Source organism: Zingiber officinale, chromosome 3B, assembly GCF_018446385.1.
Source record: "Zingiber officinale cultivar Zhangliang chromosome 3B, Zo_v1.1, whole genome shotgun sequence".
Classification (NCBI taxonomy): Eukaryota; Viridiplantae; Streptophyta; class Magnoliopsida; order Zingiberales; family Zingiberaceae; genus Zingiber; species Zingiber officinale.
Genome location: NC_055991.1, coordinates 115742223 through 115764202, shown reverse-complemented (window position 1 = coordinate 115764202; position 21980 = coordinate 115742223). Strand labels below are relative to the sequence as shown.

At 37.3% G+C, this 21980-nt stretch overlaps 1 protein-coding gene and 1 long non-coding RNA gene across 4 annotated transcripts; both read right to left on the bottom strand.

The window, feature by feature from the left end:
- Nucleotides 1–3568: 3568 nt before the first annotated feature.
- Nucleotides 3569–5894, bottom strand: LOC121967360. The gene is made up of 2 exons (XR_006107729.1): nt 5585–5894; nt 3569–3926 (listed from the first exon to the last, which is right to left on the bottom strand). It is a non-coding gene; the product is annotated as an uncharacterized LOC121967360 (long non-coding RNA).
- A 1280-nt stretch (nt 5895–7174) lies between these two features.
- LOC121967359 (RNA-directed DNA methylation 4-like) lies at nt 7175–12522 on the bottom strand. Of its 3 annotated transcripts, none has more exons than XM_042517519.1 (10): nt 11994–12522; nt 11809–11892; nt 10122–10216; nt 9567–9641; nt 9001–9042; nt 8308–8459; nt 8119–8228; nt 7865–7940; nt 7706–7779; nt 7175–7628 (listed from the first exon to the last, which is right to left on the bottom strand). In XM_042517519.1, exons 1-10 carry the CDS (start codon nt 12409–12411, stop codon nt 7510–7512), a joined length of 1245 nt encoding a protein of 414 aa, XP_042373453.1. In that variant the 5' UTR covers nt 12412–12522; the 3' UTR covers nt 7175–7509. The 3 variants fall into 3 exon arrangements, with proteins under 3 accessions (XP_042373453.1, XP_042373454.1, XP_042373455.1); XM_042517520.1 differs by having other exon boundaries at nt 9567–9638; XM_042517521.1 differs by lacking the exon at nt 9567–9641.
- Between the last annotated feature and the right edge of the window lie 9458 nt (nt 12523–21980).

Here is a 21980-nt window from a genome sequence, read left to right as displayed (position 1 = left end):
AAAATTAAGAAATTCCATACCTGGGCTGCTCGGGAGCTTCACTCGGCTCAGACTTAGCCCGAACATGTACATCACGCCTTCTGGTAGCATCTTGTGAATGTTGAATTTCAGCCCGACCAACATATTAGCGGCGTGGAGGTAGTCCGGTTGAGTCTTGTACCTCTTCAGCTCGGGCGGGGGGTGGCAGGGCGGTTGCCATTGAGTTCGGAAGTGGGGTCGCTCGGGGGGTCTTAAATAAAAAAGTACTCCTTCCAGTGTTTGTTGGAGGAGGGCATCTTGTCGAAGAAAACCAGGCCAATATGGGACTGGAACAGATAGGTGCCCAGCTCAGATTGTTTGGGGTAGTAGAAGTAGTGGAAGACCTGAGGGGTCAATGGGATGTTGTGCACGCGGAACAACACCACCACGCCACACAGGAGGCGGAAGGAGTTGGGGACGAGCTGGGCAAGCGGGATTCGAAAAAAATTACAAACTTCGGTTATGAACGGATGAATGGGAAACCGGAGGCCGGCCACGAACTGGTCTCGAAAGAAACAAATAGTGCCGGTCGACGGGTTGTGTGGTCGATCGGACGGACCAGCTAGGACAATCTTGTGGTCAGGCGGGAGGTCAAAAGCATTAATGAGGTGTGCCGCATCGCCCGCATCAAACCTGGTCTCCATGGTGGTATACCAGAGACCAAGGGTCGGGTCGATTGGCTGGGAGGAACTGGCCATAGTCGGAAAACAAAGAAGCAGAAGGATTTGCTAAGGGAGTCAACGGAAAGACGAAGCAGGATCAACAAGAGGTTCACTAAACAGAACGACGTAACACCGGAAAATGGTAAAGGCCAGAAGAGAAGACGAAGGAACAGAAGTCAAAGCTTACAGGAAAATGGAGCACCGAGGGAGAAAGCTGGGAGTCGTCGGAGTGCTAGAAGCAAACAAAGTCGTCGGAGCAAACGATCGAAGAGCAGAAATAGAACGCAGAGGAAGAAGCGACGACGCTGAAGCTTTATAAAGATGGGCGCGGCCGACTGAGGTCGTCCGATCTAGGGCACAGGAATCGAAGTGCACATCCGATCGTTGAATTCGAACCGCCAAACGTCACATCAGCAGCTGTCACCTCGGACGTGCGGCTACTGTGCCAACGACACGTGGCATCCTCCCACGGGACAACATTTAATGGGCGTGTGCTCGGCCTTAATGGAAGTGATTTGTACGCATCACGAACAGATTCGGACGGTGTCAGCATTAGCTGACCGGCCCGCGCCACTTCGAAAGCGGTGAGGAAAGACATCCAAAAATATCCAAGTACAAAGACACGAAGCACCGACCGGGAGAGAAAGATCAGTCCTATGGAGACCGAGCGGGATTCAATTCATCTATTTTAGCCGCTCGACCAACCGTTCACCAAGCTACTTGTCCAGTTAGTCGGACTTGCAGCCTCCTTCGACTAGACTTGAGAGGGAGTCACGTGATCCGGTGGTAAGACGAGGCCCGCCCGGTAGGAAGTCAAAGTGGTTAACGGCCGGGGTAGGCAGCTGATCGGGTGAGATACCTTCCCAAGCGGCAGGAAGAATAGCCGACTCGACATCTTGACAGCTCGGCCTGGTGCCGAGTTTCCGACGCTCATAAGGCAAAGCAGGAAGAGATAAAGGCCGAGCGGACATCCCGCTCGGCTAACCAGGAGCACGACATCGACCCGACAGGTAGGAAGACATCAAATCATCGGTCGAGCTGACATCCGAGTCGGTCCGACCTTGGTGGCGCCGGGAGGGCGTTAGCCGAGCGGTCCCTTCGCTCGGCCAGGGAAAGGTGCTAGCCGAGCGGTTCTTATGCTCGACCCGATAAAGGACAAAAGGAGCAGTTGGTGATATCTTCTTAGGAATTAATGCCGCCGACAAGAGGCGTGGTTAGCGACATAGTCAGACAGGGAATCGTACGGTGGAAACTTCCACTGTCACGTCAGAGATATGCTCGTGCTACTATGGTATGGCGTCAGACACGCTTTTCTAACATGTCCATCCAGGTATGTTTTGAGGAGCGTGCACGCCTCGAGGATCGTGTGTGCGCCTTTGGGAGCCTTATATAAGGACCCCCAGACTTCGATGGAGGTATGCACACATATATACTGTAGCTACAGTTCTCGTTTCTTTTTCGGCTCTACTCCTTTTTTCGTCGGAGATCTTACTTGAGCGTCGGAGGGCCATCGTCGGGGAACCCCTCCCCGGCTCGGCGTTGTGTTTGTAGGTCCACGTCAGCAGGAGACTTACGCCCTCATAGTCCTCAGCTAGTCAACAGGAGTGCCACATCCTCAGCGTCCATCGACTCATCTTTCGGAAAAGATCAATTATATTTTGAAATATAAAAAAATCATAAATTTTATATTGATTCCGATATCGAAAATTTCGGTACCATATAATAATACTATACCAAAATTTTCGATATATCAAAAATTTTGATATAAACGATAAATATCAGTACGGTATATATGATATACCAAAATTCTTGGTATTTCCCCCACCCCTAATCATATGGGCACGATATCGTAACTATATCGTTCCAATTAGATATAGGTCAAGATTTTAAATCACAAAAGGAATAACAAATAGAAAGGATAATTTACAAGCAATGAGGATGATACTCTCGACTTTAATTACAAGCGCCGTAGCTATTAGATCTATATTATTGTTTTTTTTATATTAGTACCAAGTATCAAATTAATGGCAATTAATTTAAAAAAAATTATCCGTTAATTCATTAAAATTAAAACCCGATATTTAATATCTAAAAAATTAAGAAAGCCCGCTACTTGACTCCAACAATGGAGAGTGATCGATTGATATCGTAAGTACTTAGAGCATCTACATCAGTATCCTCATCCAAAATCTAAAATTTATGGTAAAAGAACTATTTTATTAAATTTAGATATCCATTTTTCACTACATAATACATCAGCTTCCCTATAATTTACCATATATTTATTTTTTTATTATTTTTTCTCTTTCCTCCATATTCTTTATTATTAAATGGAGGAGAGATGAAGGAGAGAGAAATTTTTTATTATTAGAGGGAGGAGAGAGAAATAGTATTTTAATGTTTAGGGAATGAAATTCATTCCCTAAATTTAAAGAACTACTATTCATGAAATGTATATTTAGGGAATGGGTAGGGTAGCTGATGCGGATGCTTTTTTAATGCAAAATGTAAAATTTAAGGTAAAAGTTAAGTTTAGAGTAATTGATGTGGATGCTCTTATATTATCACCAAGAAAAAAAATATAACTGTTTGCCTCAGAAAGTATTTTTATTATTACATAAAAAAATTTGTAAGTTTAGGTTAAAAAAGATTAATGTTATCACAAGAAAACGTTTTAATTTATACGTGCATAGATAGCGGGGCGTATTATCTTATCGACTTTTAAATTGTAAAATTTATACAAATTAGCATGAAAAAAAATTAATTTATAAATTTCTAAAAAAATTGTAAAAAAAAAAAAAAATACATTTACATAATATAGTTGTTATATTCCATTAACTACCAAACATAATCCATATGACCAATTTTAGATGTCTATTTATAAAATATTGAGCAACACAAAATACACATCAAAATAAGACAATCAGTGTCTCGATTTAACACGTGCACACTAAATTAATTGACATATTCCCATCTCCAATATTCTCGATCTTCCTTTCCTTTCACCAATAACTTTTATAGTTTATAATCTGAATCAGAAATCTTCTAAATCAATAACAAAATTTTCATTCTCATATTTAGCTTCTGAAGTGATTGCTTCAGCTTAACACAAGTACAATGGACAAATTTAATGATATCCCCATCTCCAGTCCTCTCAATCTTCCTCTCCACTTTGATCATAGTTTCCATCAGAATCTTGAAAGTCAGACTCTTCATCGCGATAATCATTTCATGGATTGTTCTCAGCTGCAAATAAATAAGTATTAATATTAACAAACATTGATATGAGTCAGATTAAAATGAAAGAAAATATACAATCATATCATTTGAATCATCACTTTCATAATTAGATTGTGACGGATCATACTTTTATCACTTTTTACAATGCTAATCTACATGGTGAATAGCTCTATACGTACTCTATATATAATCTGATGAGAAAACAAGAAGGAAAGAGTGCCTATTCAGAGTTATTAAAATGAACTACATTCTGACAAAATTGACATAAAAATCAATCAGCAATAACATTAAAAGAATTGAATAGGGAAAAAAAATTCTTTGTAACAGCAAGTATCAATATATGAGCAATGCAAAAGGAGACCAAATAAATAATTGCTATATCCAAGATTTTCCAGAGAAAATAGAAGACATTATCCTCATTTAACAAGCACAAATAACTGCCAACCTATCTGAAGGTGCGAGGACGAGCAGAGGAGCCAGCAGCTGCAATTTCATTGAATAGATAAAACATGTCATGCAGAGGAGCTTGGAGCCCATAAAAAAAGACAGAACCATCCAATCAAAATCTTCACTATATGTAAGATACTTTTTCCAGCTATATGACTCTTACAACATGTAAAAATTGCTGATCTCAGGCATACACAAAAAGAACCCATTGGCAACCTAAATATATCCTTAGCAAAGCAACAAATAAAAGGGAAGTGTCTTAATTGCATACTACAGATCTCTTCAAACTCCAGTTGAAGACATTTTACAAATAGATAAGCTAAGTGATGTTGCAGATCCACTCAAACCACATTTTATTAGGAATGAGGAATTCAAGAAAACATACTGCACATCACAATAGTAATAAATGGCCAGGACTGAAGATCCTACAGATCTATTTAAATTCCTAGCACTATTTCAGGAAAATATTAATGTGAAAAAATAGAAAAAAGAAGTCATTTGCAGAAAACAATATTGTATTCATTTCTTCACAAATAATCACTTCAAACTCACTTCTAGTCTTGGATACTTACAGAAATAATTTAGAATTTTGATAAAGCTAAACTAGTATTCATAAAGTGAAATAAAGTTGTAATTAGTACTGTGAAAGAACTTGTTAGAGAGAAGAGATGGCTATCCAAGCAACAACTAGAATGTCTATGAAAGCATAACCTCACTTGTTTTTCAGGATACCAAGAAGAAATTATCAAATCAACTTACTTTCAGAGCACATGAACTCATGATTAGGTTCTGTATTGTTACGTCTAACTGCATATTTTTGTTTACATACTTCAAAACGTTCTACAATAAAATAGAATGAGTTTGTATGCACTCGTATGCAATTTGAGTGGTCAGTTATACAACACAAGTGAAGTGAAAACTCAAAGTTTAACCAAACGTTCTCATTCATCACTCAGCCGCTATTATAACCAAAAACTGCTAATTGCCAATCTAACTTTCTGGATACTATGTTGACCTAAACCAATTAGGGTAACATCAAAGGAAAATATCTAATTCAGACACATGGCCTCACTATGCCACGCCACTATCAGATAAAGCAATTGATCAAATGCAAGCAGTAAACAATACATAGAGGAATTAACACATCGTTAAAGTAAATATGCCCGAACATGCAAAAGCAAGAAAAGGAAAAGCTAAAGGGGACTAGAGAGCATCACCCATCTCTTCAGGCGTGGAAAAGTTTCTCCGGCCGGTGGGCTTGGCCTTGAACCTGCCCCTCCCCATGATCAACTGGCGAGATCCGGATCGAGATCGAAGACCTCAAGGAGCGAGATCGGGCGGTTGATTTACCGCTCACCGAAACCCTAGAAGCCGCTTTTCCCACTGGGCACACGTCGCCTTCTCTTCCACCGGGCAGGGAATTTGAATGGCTCACTATATTCACCAAGACCCGACCCGGCCCGGGTCCGGTTAGAACTTGGTCCGAATTTATAATCAGATAGACGGGCAGGTTGCGCCGCAACCCCCCCCCCCAGCCGGACCCGTTCCAGTTCAGACCCAAACAAACCGGTTCAGTCCTCTTCCTGAGCATTTGGACTCTGTTTCAAATCTTTGGATCGACCATGGCGGTTTGCATCTCGTAAATTTTGCTAGTGGCCTTCTGTTTTTTTTTTTATTTTTTTTATCGTGTCCCAACTTCTTTGACTAATTTTGAAGATGGACGACTCTCCTCACTCAGCAGATACATCCAAAAACACTTATAATACGTCGGAGGTAGAAAATATGATCTTGGCCCTTGAAATCACAGATTGTATTAGTTCTTGTTCTTGATAAATCGATAAATTGTAATTATTTTGATGTTGATTATGTGACAAGTGAAATGGACTAAATTTATCATTCCATCCACCACTCAACATAGGCATTGCGGGATCACGTAAGTCTCGTTATCCCACGGCGATTTTTGCGGGCCGCCGGAGGCCACCTCAACCTTTACAATTCAGGTGGGACGGCCACGGGCGAGCGGGGATGCCCATTAGACGGGGGTCGCGGTGCGGAAGCCAGTACACTTGAGGCAGGGTGAGGATGCCCTACACGGGTCACGGTGGGGATACCCACGACGCAAGGCGAGGACACCTGTTAGTTCACGGGTCGTGACGGAGATGCCCGCGGCGCGAGGTGGGGATACCGATGGGCACGGAGGTCTTAGTGGGGAAGCCCCGCGAGCTCGAGGTGGAGATGCACGTGAACATACGACGAGCGCTCCCGTAGGCACATGGGTCGCAGCAGAGACATCGTGGATGGGACGTAGAAAAATAAGTTTTATATATATAATTTTTTTAATTAATATATTTTATATTTATAAAAATATCAAAATCATATATACAGTACCTTAATTCCAGTTATAAATTGAAATTCGGTATTACGGACAATAGGATGAATGATAAGCTTTAATTACGAGAGCGGTATCTATTGGATCTAACATTGTCGTCTTCTTTTGTCATATTTATTTTGACACCAAATACCGACTACTCCTTGAGCAATGAGAAGTAGGAGGATCTAGTCGATCATCGATTGTATTTTACATTGATTTACAATCCATAGAAAGTTTCGGCTTCAAAAGTGTGCACATTATCCTAAGAAAATTTAAATTTTGACTTCAGAGATGCTTATATTATTAGAAAAACTGTTGTAATCTACACATGCATACATAGCGGCGTATTAACTTATCGACTTTTAAATTGTGAAATTTATGTAAATTTAGCATAAAAAATTAATTTTTTGGATTTGCAGGTAATTTGCACAGAAACTAATATTAACATGAGGACATTATCCAATTACATTAACCACCAAACAAATTATAAATGACCAACTTTGAACATCTATTTAAAATAAAAAAAAAATCCACCAACACAAAATATACATCTAAATGAGACAATCACTGAAAGTGATTGCCTCAACTTAATACATGCACACTAAACTGATTGAGATATTCCCATCTCCAGTACTCTCCATCTTCCTTTCCTCCCGTCGTTCATAATTTGAGTCAAAAATCTTCTAAATCAATGACAGGATTTTCATTCTCGTTTTCAGCTTCAGCTTTTAAAGTGATTGTTTAAGCTTAACACAAATACAATAGACAAATTTAACGATATCCCCATCTCCAGTCCTCTCGATCTTCCTCTTCACTTTGATCATAAATCGAGTCAGAATATTCAAAGTCAGACTCTTCATCACAATAATCATTCCATGGATAGTTTTCAGCTGAAAATAAACAGGTATTAATATTAGCCAACAATAATATAAGTTTGATTAAAACGAAAGAAAATATATAATCATACCATTTGAATCATCACTTTCATAATCAGATTGTGACGAGCCATCATAATAGTCATCCTCCACATAAACTTGGATTCTATAGCAATCAAACATAAACATAATGAATATCAAAATAAAATTCCAATTGTAAGTTTAGATAAATCAGATGTCTAATTTCATACAATGGATGCTCATCAATACTATCTGTGTCTATGTCCACACCACTGCCGATAGTATATATGTCGTAAACAAAGTTATCTGTTCAAAATAAATAAAAGGGAAAATTTAGCAGTGAGAAAATCATAAAGAATCTCATGGAAGATCTTAAACTACATAAAAAGTTAATCATAGTATGTAAATTGGATTTCTTGTTTTCAAGCATAAAATATAACATTAGTTGTCATTGGAAGATTAAAGATGCTGGAGAAGATGGAACCTTCTGTAGTTGCCCTGTCATGTTCAATCTCTTCAGCTGCTTGTGGAAGGAATTCCTTTAAAAGTGGTAAATACTTATCAAAAATTGCACCACCAACCTCAGGAGCAACTCTGCAGCATTCAAGAATCTTTTATATAAACTAGAAAGATACACTAAAGAAGCAATAGAAACACTGAATATTAAACTTACTTGGGCTTTGGCACCCTTTGGTGAGTTTCATCCTCGGCATCAACTCGAACAACATCATACAAATGGCATTTTTCATGCAAAGAGCATTCTTCTGCATCTATGCTTCCCCTTTTCTTCCATATTTGTTCAAATCGAGCACTTTTAGCAAGATCCTATAAGATTCAAATATTTAATAGGACTTAGTTACATTATCTTGGGAATAAAATCATCCAGATTCAATCTTGTATAATTTTAACAACAAATTGACAATGAAGCATCTCATGATAAAACCAATATAAATGCGCAAACAAACAACTAATAGTCAAAATCATTCCAATGATCTCGTAATATTCAAGTGGGTCCTATTTATCAAAAAGAATAAAAAAATTAGACATATGATAAGAAAATGTGAAGATTATATAAGAGTAAAACTGTGCTTACATTTACTCACTATAACAGTGAAAAACTCTTGGTTATCACAAACACATTATTGATCTTGTCATGTGTATAACTGGTGCATCTACATAAAATTATTTATGTTGCATACTTCCAACAGACTAAATCTAAATGTGTAAAATGAAAAAACCTAAGTCCAAGATACGTAAAATAAATGCTACATTAGAAGACATCTAACACAAAAATTTAGATGTGCATGTTTCATCCACCGGAGAAATTGCAATAACAATTCAATGACATGAAAGAGTAATAATCTACCTCATGCTCTTTTATAGCCTTGGCCCGCAATTGATCATGTTTCTGCAGGCACAGAAAATGCAACAAGAATGAATATATTATTCGAGGCAAAAAAAATAGGATTAAGTAAAGTTATTAAACTAGAAAAAATAATAATGGAATCGAAGTACGCAAATCAAGATTTATGCATTTTCCAAATAAAAATTGAAAGGCAAAGGATGATAATAAAAATGAGTCAAAATTTGTTTTTACAAGTGATTTTAGAAAAAATGCTCAATATCATTTGATAGAATAATTTCCAGCTCTTTGACATGTGAATTTTAAAAAGATGAATAACCAATTCTACGTGAGAATTATGTGCTGGCAAAAACATCCTTTCGGCAATTTTTATAATTAAGGTAGGAATCATAATATAATGCATGGAAAAAATTACATAAAATTGTGTGTCAATTTAGCAGTGCCGATAATAGAAGATATAAATCAAAGGAAAAATGCAGCAGTGAAAGGTAAACAATTCTGCAAGATTAGGTTAGGGTAACATCTTCTCATGGATAATGTAACATAAGAAATTGAATTGATAACATTACCTTATCAGGTTTATACAAACTTCTACGCTCCTTAGATCTCCCCTTAAATTCTTTTGTATTTCTGGAAGGTTGCTGCTGGTTGAAAAGAGAGAGAGAGACAGAGAAAGAAGATTACTAACAGATTCAACGGATGAAGTCTAAACCAATGGATTACAATGGGAGATTTGATGTTCAAAGGAAAGATGATAGTAACTAAATAATCTTAGGCGTGTAAGGCAATATGCTTGCCAGAGATCTATGAAAACTGGCAAACAGAATCAAAGATTTTTTTTTAAACAAAGAGAGAATTATTGTGGGAATAAAACAGACGTAAGAAAGACTTAAAAATTGGGGCCCTCACTAGCCACTTCTGCTTCAAAAACATCATTTTTGAGCAGGCAAAAGGGCATTCATATCTCTAAAAAAAGGAAGTGATTACGAGTTAAACTGAATTATCAGATTATCTGATTTACGACAAGCTGTGTTAATGTCAAGTGGAAGAAAAAGGAACATATTAAAAGATAACCACCTCGCAAAGCAAATGACATAGGAGAGTAACAGAGATTAGGTGTTAACCAGAAAAGAATGCAGCACATCTTTGACAGACTGGGAGCGCCCAACTGTCTCAAGACGATGAACTAACATCTTCTTACTTGCAAGCTCATTGAGAACTGCATTTTAGAAGCCTCATTGATGAGAAATGTTCAGTCATATATGTACACAGAATAGGTAGCCAATCAAAGCTACTTATCAGAAATTACAGAGCAAAACACACAACATGAGGGGCTATAATTTTTGAAACTTAGTCAATTACAAACTTGTAAGGAACTCCTTAGGTCTTTCCAGTAGCTTTATGTTTACATGATTGGACATTATACAAGAGTTCATCATTCCCTTTCACCAAAATAGAAAAACTCAACCCATGTGATAGATCTTCCTGGTAACCTAATGAACAAAGCATTCACAAAAACCCACCACTCTATCTGTTCAGTCTAATCATGTTTCTGCCATTTATCAAATGTTTAAGTGTTCGAACACAGCATCACTGCACCCAATTCAAAGGAAAAAAAGACTACATATCAAGTAATTTTCTAAACAAAAAGGCAACCAAACTGATATATATATAACACCAATTAGAAGAAAAATGGCCAACGAGAGTATAACATGGGACTAATATTTTGTGAAAAGATGAAACATTTGATTGGCCAATGCTTAGGCTAGGTAACATGTTTGTGGTGGCAATAAACAGACATAATGAAAACTATAGATATCTAACACAACATAGTCATTGATAATGTCACTTTAAGTTTCCAGTAAAGCAAAAAATGGAATAATAAAAGAGCAAAATATCATTCCATGATGATGGATTTTCTAGTCAAAAAACATGGGATCATATTTTATATTGGACAATGACCAAAATGTGGTTGGAGTAATTCACTCTATGTAATTTGACAAATGCTTTCTTCATGGGCATTGAATATTATTAAGAATTTTGAGGTTATAAACTAAAGTCACCATATACAAAATGAAACTCTAGTGTACATATTAAAGTTATTTCTATGTTGTTTACCTCATTTGAATAGTTTAATGACTACATCACATATTAGGAATCAATGGCATTGCCTATGAAAATTATTTTTTGCTATTCTCATGAAGCCCATAAAATGACTACTTTCTTTCAATCTGCACTTGTATGCACAAACTTCTTCTTGAATGAGGAATGGAAAAATAAGATGGGATTGAAGCTTATATGAATCTATGGGATTGGAGCTTTCAGAGTTGAGGAGATCGAAATACAAGAGATGAAGAATCAGCAAACTGTCTATTTTGAGTTACAGGGCGTACTTGATACAACTACGAGACAGAACAGAAATTCTTGTGATTGGACACGACATGAAGCAGAAATTTTAAGATGAATGTGAGGTATGCCAAATAAAAGGCTACGCATCATCAAAATGACTCATTGAGAACTTTTCTTGTTGAAATCATGATTACAAAATCTATAATTATATTCAATATCATTTATAAATTAATATAAGCTAATAGCAGACCATTGATATATGCTACCCCATTTCAGTTTAACTCAATCTTTCCAAGTCCTTAGCGTATAAAGAACATAGATTATATCTAGAAACCATTTTCAATTTCCTCCATTTTCAAGTAACAACAACTCAATAAATGCATGCATTGAAATTATGATAATTCCATTAAAAACAGTAAAAAAAAAAAAAGAAGAAGAAGAAGAAGAAAGGGAAGGCTATACCTTTTCCTGTGCCGCAATCAGATAAGGAGAGATTTCCAAGACCCAAGAATGCTTTTTTATGTGGCCTTTCATTAATCTCCAACCCTGAGCGCATAAAAACAAAACAAAACAAAACAAAAACCCACCTTTATATCCCATTCTAATATTATCCAAAGAGGGAAAAAAGAAGAAGAAAAATAACTTACAGAAGGAGTCAAGTTTTGCTTGGGAGGCCTTCCGCTTAACCCTTACGATCACCGGCTTTCCAGTGATCGAACTCAGCGGAAGAGGCTTTCCTGTAAACAAACCCAGCGGAGGAGGGTTTCCTGTGATCAAACTCAGGGGAGGAGGGTTTCTTGTGATCAAACTCTGGGGAGGAGGGTTTCTTGTCATCAAGCTCAGCGAAGGAGGGTTTCCTGTAATCAAACTCAGCGGAGGAGGGTTTCCTGTGTTCAAACTCAGCGGAGGAGACATGGAACTCAGCGGAGGAGACTTTCCAGTGATGGAACTCAGAGGAGGAGGCTTTCTGGTGATGGACGGAGAAGACATCGACCTCAGAGCAGTATGCTTTCCGGTGATGGAACTCAGCGGACGAGGCTTTCCGTTGATCGACGGAGGAGACATCGAAGGTTAACGCCCGGAGAATAAGAATCGACCGGAGAACAAGAATCGCCCAGACAATCGCCTCCAGAGAACAAAAATCGCCGGGAGAAAAGAATCGAGGTTTCGGTGAATAGATTTGTGAGAAAAAAGACTCCTGATCTGCTTATTTATAGGCTAGGCCAAGGGGTAATGAAAAGGCCCATATGGGATGCAGCAGGGTCCATTAATTCTTTTTAAGTTAATTAAAATATATTTTAAAGCAGCTATATCTAATATAATCCTAACGGTAATTTTTTAAAAACACGCACGCACTCGACTTTAGAAGAGCCAAAATATATACCTAACTTTGATAAATGACCATCCACCTTAATCTATTTTTTTAATAATAATTAAAACAACAAAATAATATATATATATTTTAAAAAAAACATGTTAATATATTTTAATTTTTAAAAAATATTTACTCTAATATGTTTATAATCATTACAATCATAATTATTATAATATTTTAATAATAATTGATAAAAAAATATTTTAATAATAATAATTTTAATTAAATTAAAATATTCTTACTTTATATTATAATAGTTGTTGAAATCGTATAATTATAATTTTTTATTTTTATGTTAATGCCTTTATTTTATATTAATAATTCTCAAGTGCATAATATTCTAATTTAATAATTATGTTATTAAAGTAGTATAAATTTTAAATTTACATTGATGCTATGGAAGAAGTAGACTTCTAATTATATATTAATGCTCTTGAAATAAGACATTATTTAAATTTAATATTGATTCTCTCAAAGTAGTACAATCCTAAATTTATAAATTTATATTGATGTTCCTAAAAAAAACATAATTTTTAATTCTATGTTAATGCTTCTAAAGTAATGCAACACGAATTTATGTTGATTTATTGACAAATCTATAATTTAAAATATAAATATCTAAAATTTATCAATATCCCTGAATAATATTAATTTAGGATATAAGTTTTATCAATGTTCCTCGTGAATATTGATAATCCAACACATATCAATAATTTTTAAGAATTATGATTAAAGATATAAGATATATTAATATTTTTAAAGAATATTGAAATATATATTCATTTTGATTATATTATTATGATATGTTTTTTTAGTTTCTGTTTCCTTTTAATTTTTATTCCTATAATATTTTTGTGTAGAAATAAATATTTGTTTACTCCATAACTATGATAATATAATGTGTTTTGATCATATTATGACATGCTTATTTTACATTTATTCCATTTTAATTTTTATTGTTATAATATTTTTGTGTTTAGTAAATATTTGATTACTTCAAATTGTAACGCATTTTTGTTTTATAAATGATATTATTATAATTATTTTTTTAATTTTCTTTTAGGGTTGTTGTGACAAATATCATAAAGTTTGAATTTAAAGCACTTGATTTAACTGAAATAAAAAACTATTTGTCATGGATTTTGAATGTTGAGATCCACCTCATCTCAAAGAGCTTAGAAGATCCATAAAAAAAAAATAAAAGAAACACCGAATCCCTGCAAGATCATACAAAAGTACTGATTTTCCTTCATTACCATCTATGATGGTGGATTGAAAGTTTATTATTTCATTAAAAAAAAATCACAAGAACTCCGAAAAAAAATGAAAGGAAGGTTTGATCATCAGAGAACTATAGTTCTCCCAAAAACCCGTTATGAATGGATGCATCTTCGCCTCCAAGATTTTAATTCTGTAATCGATTATAACTCGACACTATTCAAGATTAATTCTAAACTTAGACTTAGTGAATAAAAAATTATTGTTAAAATTTATTTTAAAAAAACTCTCAACTTTTCATGCTTCAAATGTGTTGGATCGGGAGTGAGGGGGGAATCACAATTTATTTATTTAAATTTAAATTATAGTAAAATAAAATAAAATTACAGTGGAAGGATTAAAAAAAGCAATACAAATGGAAAACTCTGTCGGTTTTACTTTGTTCGGAGCATTCGGCGACTCTTACTCCAAAACCCAGGCTCCGTGGACCTATTAATGGGTACTCCACTTAATGCCTCTTCCGACGCCGCGAGAAGAGGGATTGAGTACAAGTAGAAAATAGGACAGTGTAACAACCTACACTTCCTTTTTGCCAATATGAAAGATAAACAACGCATTAAGATTATTATCAACACTTTAGTATATAGGAATCTGAACAAGCTCATGTGTTGATGTCAGTTTGCCAACAGTGGTCGGATATCATGGAGTAGTAGTGCAGTAGTAGCAGATCATAATCAAGGCAGCAAAGGAGTCGTAGAAGCTTGGTATCAAGATATATTTCAAATGCTGCTCGAACAACCCTCTTAAAGGCTATTGGAGGCGCCTCTAATGCCTATGGAGGTGCCTTCAACCCTGAAGCTTTCTTCCCAGAAGATTGCTTCTCATCCGCGATGAAGCAACGTTCTGACCCTTTTTAGGGTGCCTTCCATTAGCTCTAAGACACCTTCAGTCCACACGAGAGGGCGCCTTCAATCAGAACCAAGGCGCCTTAGGTCCGGTCTGAGGCACCTCTAGCTAGCTCGGAGGCGTCTTCAGAATTGTTTATCCGATGTGAATTTGTGCCAATCGATCCTGCAAGACCATGTTAGCTCAAAATAGATAATAACTTGCAAAACAGAGTTATCACAATAAAGATAAGGAGTAGTAAATAGATCTTGTCTCTCTAATACCAGGATCTAGTAAAAGTCTCAACTTAGATTTTCCAAATGGACCTAAGCTGAACCGATACCTACTGCCCCCTCAATCGGGACGCGTCATCACTTAGTCACTCACTTCTAGTAACTTTCCTTTACTTACCAATTTGCAGGCTTGCCTCTTGACCCACCAGGTTTTAATGTCAGTTGTCAAGTTTGCAGACCCAATTGGACTTAGGCCAACTATCAGGCCCCGCGGATCCAGCTGGACTTCCTGCTAGATATCAGGTTGTCCCTTTAATTTATCTAGGCTCATACCAACTATCAGGTCCTCATACCTAGTTATGTTTCATCCTGGTGTCAGTTCCTCTAGACACGTCAATCTCTGCACGCTCAGTAAATGTATTAGATAACAATAACACTCTAACTTTAATCTCTTTTTCATTTATCAAAATCTAAGTTAGCTCATTAGTGCAAATTGTACCAACAAAATGTGCTCCTACAGCAGCAATATCGTGAGCATGGATTTAAAAAATATTCTGAGTTTATCTCATGCCTACTAGTTGTCAAACGGAATAATAAGCTATTTATGAAAAATCATCAATTGTGTCCAACTGTATCTACATTGTTTCCGGAAGCAAATGGAACATCATTCCCAGAAGTGAATGCTAACTCATCTCAAAATTATAAAATTGGGATAAATCGTGGGTGTGGCCAAAGAAAACGTTATCAGCAATAAAATAGTAAAAGACTTAAAATAAGCCACCAAGAGTGGAGATCTAACAATGAAGAAGTAAAAGGGGAAAACCCAAAAAAATATGAAGATAAGTATTTTAAATGTGGGATGGTGGGGTATTGGTCTTGTAACTGTCGTACAACAAGACACCTTGTGGATCTATACCAAAAATTGATCAAAGGAAAATGAAAAATAGAGACAAATTTTACTGATGATTATGGTTAAGTTGGCATAGATCATTTGAATGTCTTTGATTTTTTTTGCCCAACTAGATGACAATAATTGTTTTTTTTATTGGTGGTAGTGTGCTAGAAAATATAGAATGATTATCCTTCGGTTGTAATATCTTTTCTATTTCAAAATTTAATTTTCTTTTAAGTTACAATATAAATTATTACTTTAGATCTTTATTTAATAAAGTATTCATTTATAAATCTTGCATTAAATTGTATTGGAATTATAACTCATTTACTTATACATTTGCTCTTTAAGATTAATAATGGAATATTAAAACGAATGTCTAACAGATAATGATACAACCCATATCATTCTTCAAAGTAAAAGGTTTTTTTTTTAGTTAACATTAGCTGAAAATAATGTTATAATAGTATTGGGTGTATCAAAAATTATTGAAGATTATGGAAAATCAAATATCATTTTACAAAATGATACAATCCTATATATTTAAAATGCTCTCTATGCTAGCAAATCTAGTAGAAATTTACTTATTTTTAAATAAAAATAACATTGAATACTTTTACATTATATCTATTATATCTGACTAGAAGTAAATAAAAGAAAGATTGTGTGCACTCCCTTTTGGAATGCATTGTACAACAATGAAAGCGGTTGAGATAAACATAATAACAAATCAGAAGTTTGTTAACAAGTACAGTTTCATATTATGGCATGATCGACTAAGTCATCCTGGAGCAATAATAATGCGAAGAATAATAAATAATTTACGTGGTCATTCTTTAAAGAACCAGAAGATTTTTTACATAATAATTTTTCTTGTGTGACTTATTCACAAGGTAAATTAATTATAATACCTTCTCCCACAAAGGTTGATGTTGAAACTCCAACCTTCTTGAAGATGATTCATAGGGATATTTGTGGACCTATACACCCACCATCTAGATCATTTCTATATTTCATGGTGTTGGTTGATGCTCCAACTAGATGGCCACATGCTAGTTTGCTTTCATCTCAAAATATAGCCTTTGATAAGCTACTTGGGAAAATTATTAAATTACGAGTTCAATTTCCTGATTACTCAATCAAGGCAATGCACCTTGATAATGATGTTGAATTTAAGCCACAAGCATTTAATGGCTATTGTACGTTAATTAGAATTTTAATTGAGCATTCAGTTGCCTATATGGAAAAGATGATTTGCTCGCCCCCAACACCCTCATCAACTCGTCCCTAGGCCAATACAGAAGAGATAAATTATGGATAGCTACTAGCTATTAGTGCAGGTGGCCAAGGTATGGGGGAAAGCATGCTCGGACGCACCAAGTTTCGACCCAGGACCTCATATGGAAACACCTCATGCCTCAACCACCGTACCGTCCTGAGGGGATGAGCATTTAGTTGCCCACTTTCATACATAGGATGAACTGGTAGAATTATTTATTAAACGGTTGCAATTAATTGCTAGACCGCTACTCATGAAAATAAAACTTCCATCTTCTATTTGGGGTAATGCCAATATTGTTGGATCGGAAAGATACTAGAGGGAGTGGTGAATAGCGATCGTCGCTTTTTAGAAAATCAAGAATACGTAGCGGAAAAGAAACACGAGAGTTCACAAGCTAACACAAGTAATTTTTTACTTGGTTCGGAGCGTTCGACGACTTCTACTCCAAGGTCCACACTCATTGAGTGCTTTCATTGAGCAATCACTATCAATTTAAAAATTAGTTATAAAGATTTGAGTATAAGAACTAAAATAAAAATGTTACCAACAAACATAAAGGAATTTGAAGAAGTCTTCGTTCTTTGAACTTCGGAGTAGCTTTTTAGTATCATCGGAGCCTTAGAAACAACGCACGAATATGAAAGTTGTAGCAGATGATTGTCTGAAGCTGTCGATCGAAGGCCTTTATATAGGCCCATTCTGAGCATCTGGACCATTGCGGAAATGACAATCTCTCGTTGAAACTTGATCCGTCAAGATTATCCACCTCTGGGCACTTGGACCTCCTCCGGGCGCCTAGATCGTTGAAGTGGGTTTAGTCAATCGTCGCGCTCCAACTCAGCTTCTGGATAGTTTTTCTAGTTCAGGCGTCTCGACCAACTCTGAGCCTCCGGACCACCCGGGTGCGTGGCCAGGCACCCGCTTGGGCGAAGTTGGTTCGGGCGCCCACACACTCTTTTTTCAGCATTTTCTTTCCTGCAAAAAGAGTTAGTCTAGGCAACAAAAAAAATATGTTTATCTTGTAAAACAAAGCTAGCATAATATAGTAAGATAGTGGTAGTAATTAGATCCTGTCTTTTTGAAATCAGGATCTAGTCAAGATATCAACTTAGGTTTACCAAATGGACCTAAGCTGGACTGACATCTATTATTCCCTTAACCGGGAACACATTCTCACTGGAATGTGTTCTGACTTTTAACAACGTGGAGTTGTGTAGTATGTGATGCGCGCTGCGGATAGCATAATTACGCAATGCAGAAAGTAATATTTGTTGTAGTGTTGCTTACCTTTTACTTACCAATTATAGTCGCTTGACTTGCCTTTGACCCACCAGGTCTTCCCACTAGTTGTCAGATCCCGCGGACTCAACTAGACTTCGGTCGGATGTCAAGTCCCATAGATCCAACCTAATTTTCCACTAGATATCGGATCTCGCGGACTTGTCTGGACTTCGAACCAGCTATCGGGTCTCACGGACCTAGCTAGATTTTAGCCTGGTGTCAGGTCCTCCAGATTCCTCAACTCCTGCACACTTGGTAAAGTAATTAGATCACCAACACTCTAACTTTAATCCACTTATCATTCATCAAAACATGAGTTAGATTATTAACACTAATTGCACCAACAATCTCCCCTTTTTTGATGTAATGATAACCTGAATTAAAGTTAGAAAAAAATAATATTGAAAGTCAATATGCAAAATACAAACAAATGATCTAAGTTAGTTTTGAATTTGATTTACTTGATCAAGTGTGTTTGTTCTTTTTCTACATTAACTTTTACCCTCCTTGTTTGACATTCATAAAAAAACTAAGGAAAAAGAAAGACATAAGATAAGTAATGCCAGACATTACTGTAAAAATTAACTGAAAGTAAACACTTTGTATTTATCGGATATAGGGAGAGGTTTGAACAAAAGTTCAGTTTAGAAAAAAAATTGTAAATATTTTTAAAAGTATTTTCGAAGTAGAGCTTGTTGGTGCGGGAAGCATCCGATGATTAAACCTAAGTTTTGATAATGGCAAAGAGTTCAAAGTTAAGGGTATTTGTGATCTAATGGGTTTGAATGAACTTGCGGGAAAGTCCTAAGTGTACTTAGGCAAAAGTCCTAGCTGCGGTTAGACAAGTGGAAACCCCTAGGGAGAAGTAACCCTAGGTCTTAGGGGGTGGTAACCCTAGGTGGGAAGTCTTGGCGGGTCGAGGGCTTCGGGCAAAAAGTCCTAGAGTCGAGGACTCTATGTGGAAAGTCCTGGTGTCGCGAACTAGGTGAAAGACTGGGCGGGTCGTGGAGCGGACGTCCAACGGAAAGTCCTGGAACCTCGGGCGCTGAGCAAAAGTTCAGTTGGTCTGGAGGATCAACTGGCAACAGGTAAACTCTCCTGAGTGGAGTAGATGAGGACGTGTTCCCCAGTGAGGGAACAGTAGGCGTCAGTTCGACCTAGGATTTCTGGTTAGAAATCCGAAGTCAGAACCGGACAGACCGATGATTGCCAAATTCTATGTCTCATTATGTTCTAACTTTGTTCTGCAGGATATGTTGTACTAACGTATTTTGCTGGAAGTGAATCGGAGTGTGTGCCTCAAGAGACTGGTTGAATACCTCCACACAGCAGGACAGAGGGTGCCCTCATGGAGCTTGAGGGCGCACTGGACGCTGAGCAAAGTGCGCCCTGGACATAGGTGGAGGGTGCCCTCCATGCAGTTGGAGACGCCCTCAAGAGGATAAGCCGTGAAGAAGTCAAGGCTTATCGATGCTGAGTTTTTGACGGGGTTGAGGGTGCCCTCCATGGTGTTGGAGGCACCCTCCACAGGCTATAAAAGGCATCCTCGAGTAGCAGCTTGGAAGTACAACGAAAACGTGATACATCTTCTGTGTACTGCTCAAAGAACCACCCGATAAAGCTGTAGCAAGACACTGACAACCTGAAGCCTCGAATTTCCTATTCTTAAAGTTGTTGGTATATTTTTTTACTATACTTAATTGTTGTACTCTAAAATTGTACTCTTGCAAACTTATAGTGATTGCCCAAAGCAAACGCTCAACGAGCATGGGCTTTGGAGTAGAAATCGCCTCAGGCTCCGAACCAAGTAAAAAAGTCCTTGATGTTTGCGTTTGTATTGTTTACTTTTCCACTCCGTTTACTCGAAAGTCTTCTAAAACAAAAGTGAAAAGCCACGAGTGCTATTCACCCCCCTCTAGCACTTTCGATCCAACAATTGGTATCAGAGCGGGGTCGCTTCGAATTGGTGCAACCACCCTTCAAGCAATATTTTCGTGGTAATTTTTATTTTTTCAGAGTCAATAGAAATCGATATAATTGCCGCATTCTGATTCAGTTTTTTTCGCAATCAAAATTTTTGCTCGAAGTTGGTGCAACACCACTCGAGTTCGCATGTTTATTTTTCTTAATCCCGCACTACTAATCCAAGACTAAGTCTTGGAATAAGTTTTTATTTTTCCTTGTGTGCAAGATCTCCTTTGCTATAATGACTCATTAAGAAGGCTACAGTACATCGCGCCCTTCGCTCTTCACAGGTGAGGACTTTGACTACTGGAAGGGCCGAATGGAGTCATACATCCAAACTCAGTTCGAAATGTGGATGATCATCAAGACTGGGATCACACTTCCACTCGACGGCTCGGGAAAACCTGTACCATGCGAAAACTGGGACGCAAGCATAATCAAGAAAGTCGAGGCCAACGCCAAAGCAACATGCACCCTCTAATGCGGCCTTACAAAGGAGGAGTTAAACTGAGTCGGCCCATTCTCAAGCGCGAAAGAGCTATGGGAAAAACTGATCGAGCTGCACGAGGGCACGTCTGACACAAAAGTAAGTAAGGACGACCTACTCTTTAATAAATTATATAACATTAAAATGCAGGAAGGAGAGACAGCAAGCCAGCTTCATGCGCGAATTCAAGACCTGCTGAACGAACTCCACGCGATCAGACAGAAAGTGGAGAACAGCAACATCATAAGGTACACACTTAATGCCTTTCCGAGGAACACCTTGTGGGCATCCATGGTTGATGCCTACAAAGTGTCCAAGGATCTTTCTCAAATTAAGTTAGATGAACTTTTTTCTGAATTTGAATTGCACGAACAAACTAATGCACATCCGACCGAGAAAGGTATTGCATTGTTTGTAGGTACAAGCAAGACAAAGGAGGCAAGAAAGAAGCATCAGATCGAACCCGAATCCGAAGAAGAACCAGACTCAGATAATGACGACGACAAGGTAGAAGTCGAACTCATAAACCTAGCACGCAAGATCTACAAAATGAAGAAGGGGCTCACAAAGAAGGATATCAAGAAGGTGGTTCAGTCCAAAAAGGTAAAATTTGAAGTAACCTGCTACGGGTGCAATCAAAAGGGGCACGTCAAGGCCAATTGTCTAAACCTAAAAGAAGCAGAGAAAGAAGAAAGCACTACAAGCCACATGGGATGAGTCCTCTTCAGAAGATTTCGATGAAGAGCTTGAGTAGACGAGCTTCCTTGCACTTACGGCCCGGGAACACATCGACGAATTGGAGACCGAGAGCGAATCGGAAGCTAAGTCGGAGCGAAGCGTCGAATCCGTATCCATTTCCAAAGGGCCTAAACCCACTATAAGTGCTTGTCAAATAGATAAATTATACAATTTAGTTAATTATTTGTTGCGTAAGTTAGCTAAATCGAATGTCCGGGTCAAGTCACCAAAAGGAAATAACATTCCTTAAAGAAGTGACTAACCCTAGTTCCTTGACT

Excerpts from the sequence above, each read along its gene's own strand:
- LOC121967359 (XM_042517519.1), bottom strand. The coding sequence starts at position 12,411 with ATGTCTCCTCCGTCGATCAACGGAAAGCCTCGTCCGCTGAGTTCCATC. Across the intron at positions 8,229-8,307 it reads CAAAGGGTGCCAAAGCCCAA|AGTTGCTCCTGAGGTTGGTG; the intron begins GTAAGTTTAATA and ends TGAATGCTGCAG. Across the intron at positions 7,941-8,118 it reads TGACAGGGCAACTACAGAAG|ATAACTTTGTTTACGACATA; the intron begins GTTCCATCTTCT and ends TATTTTGAACAG.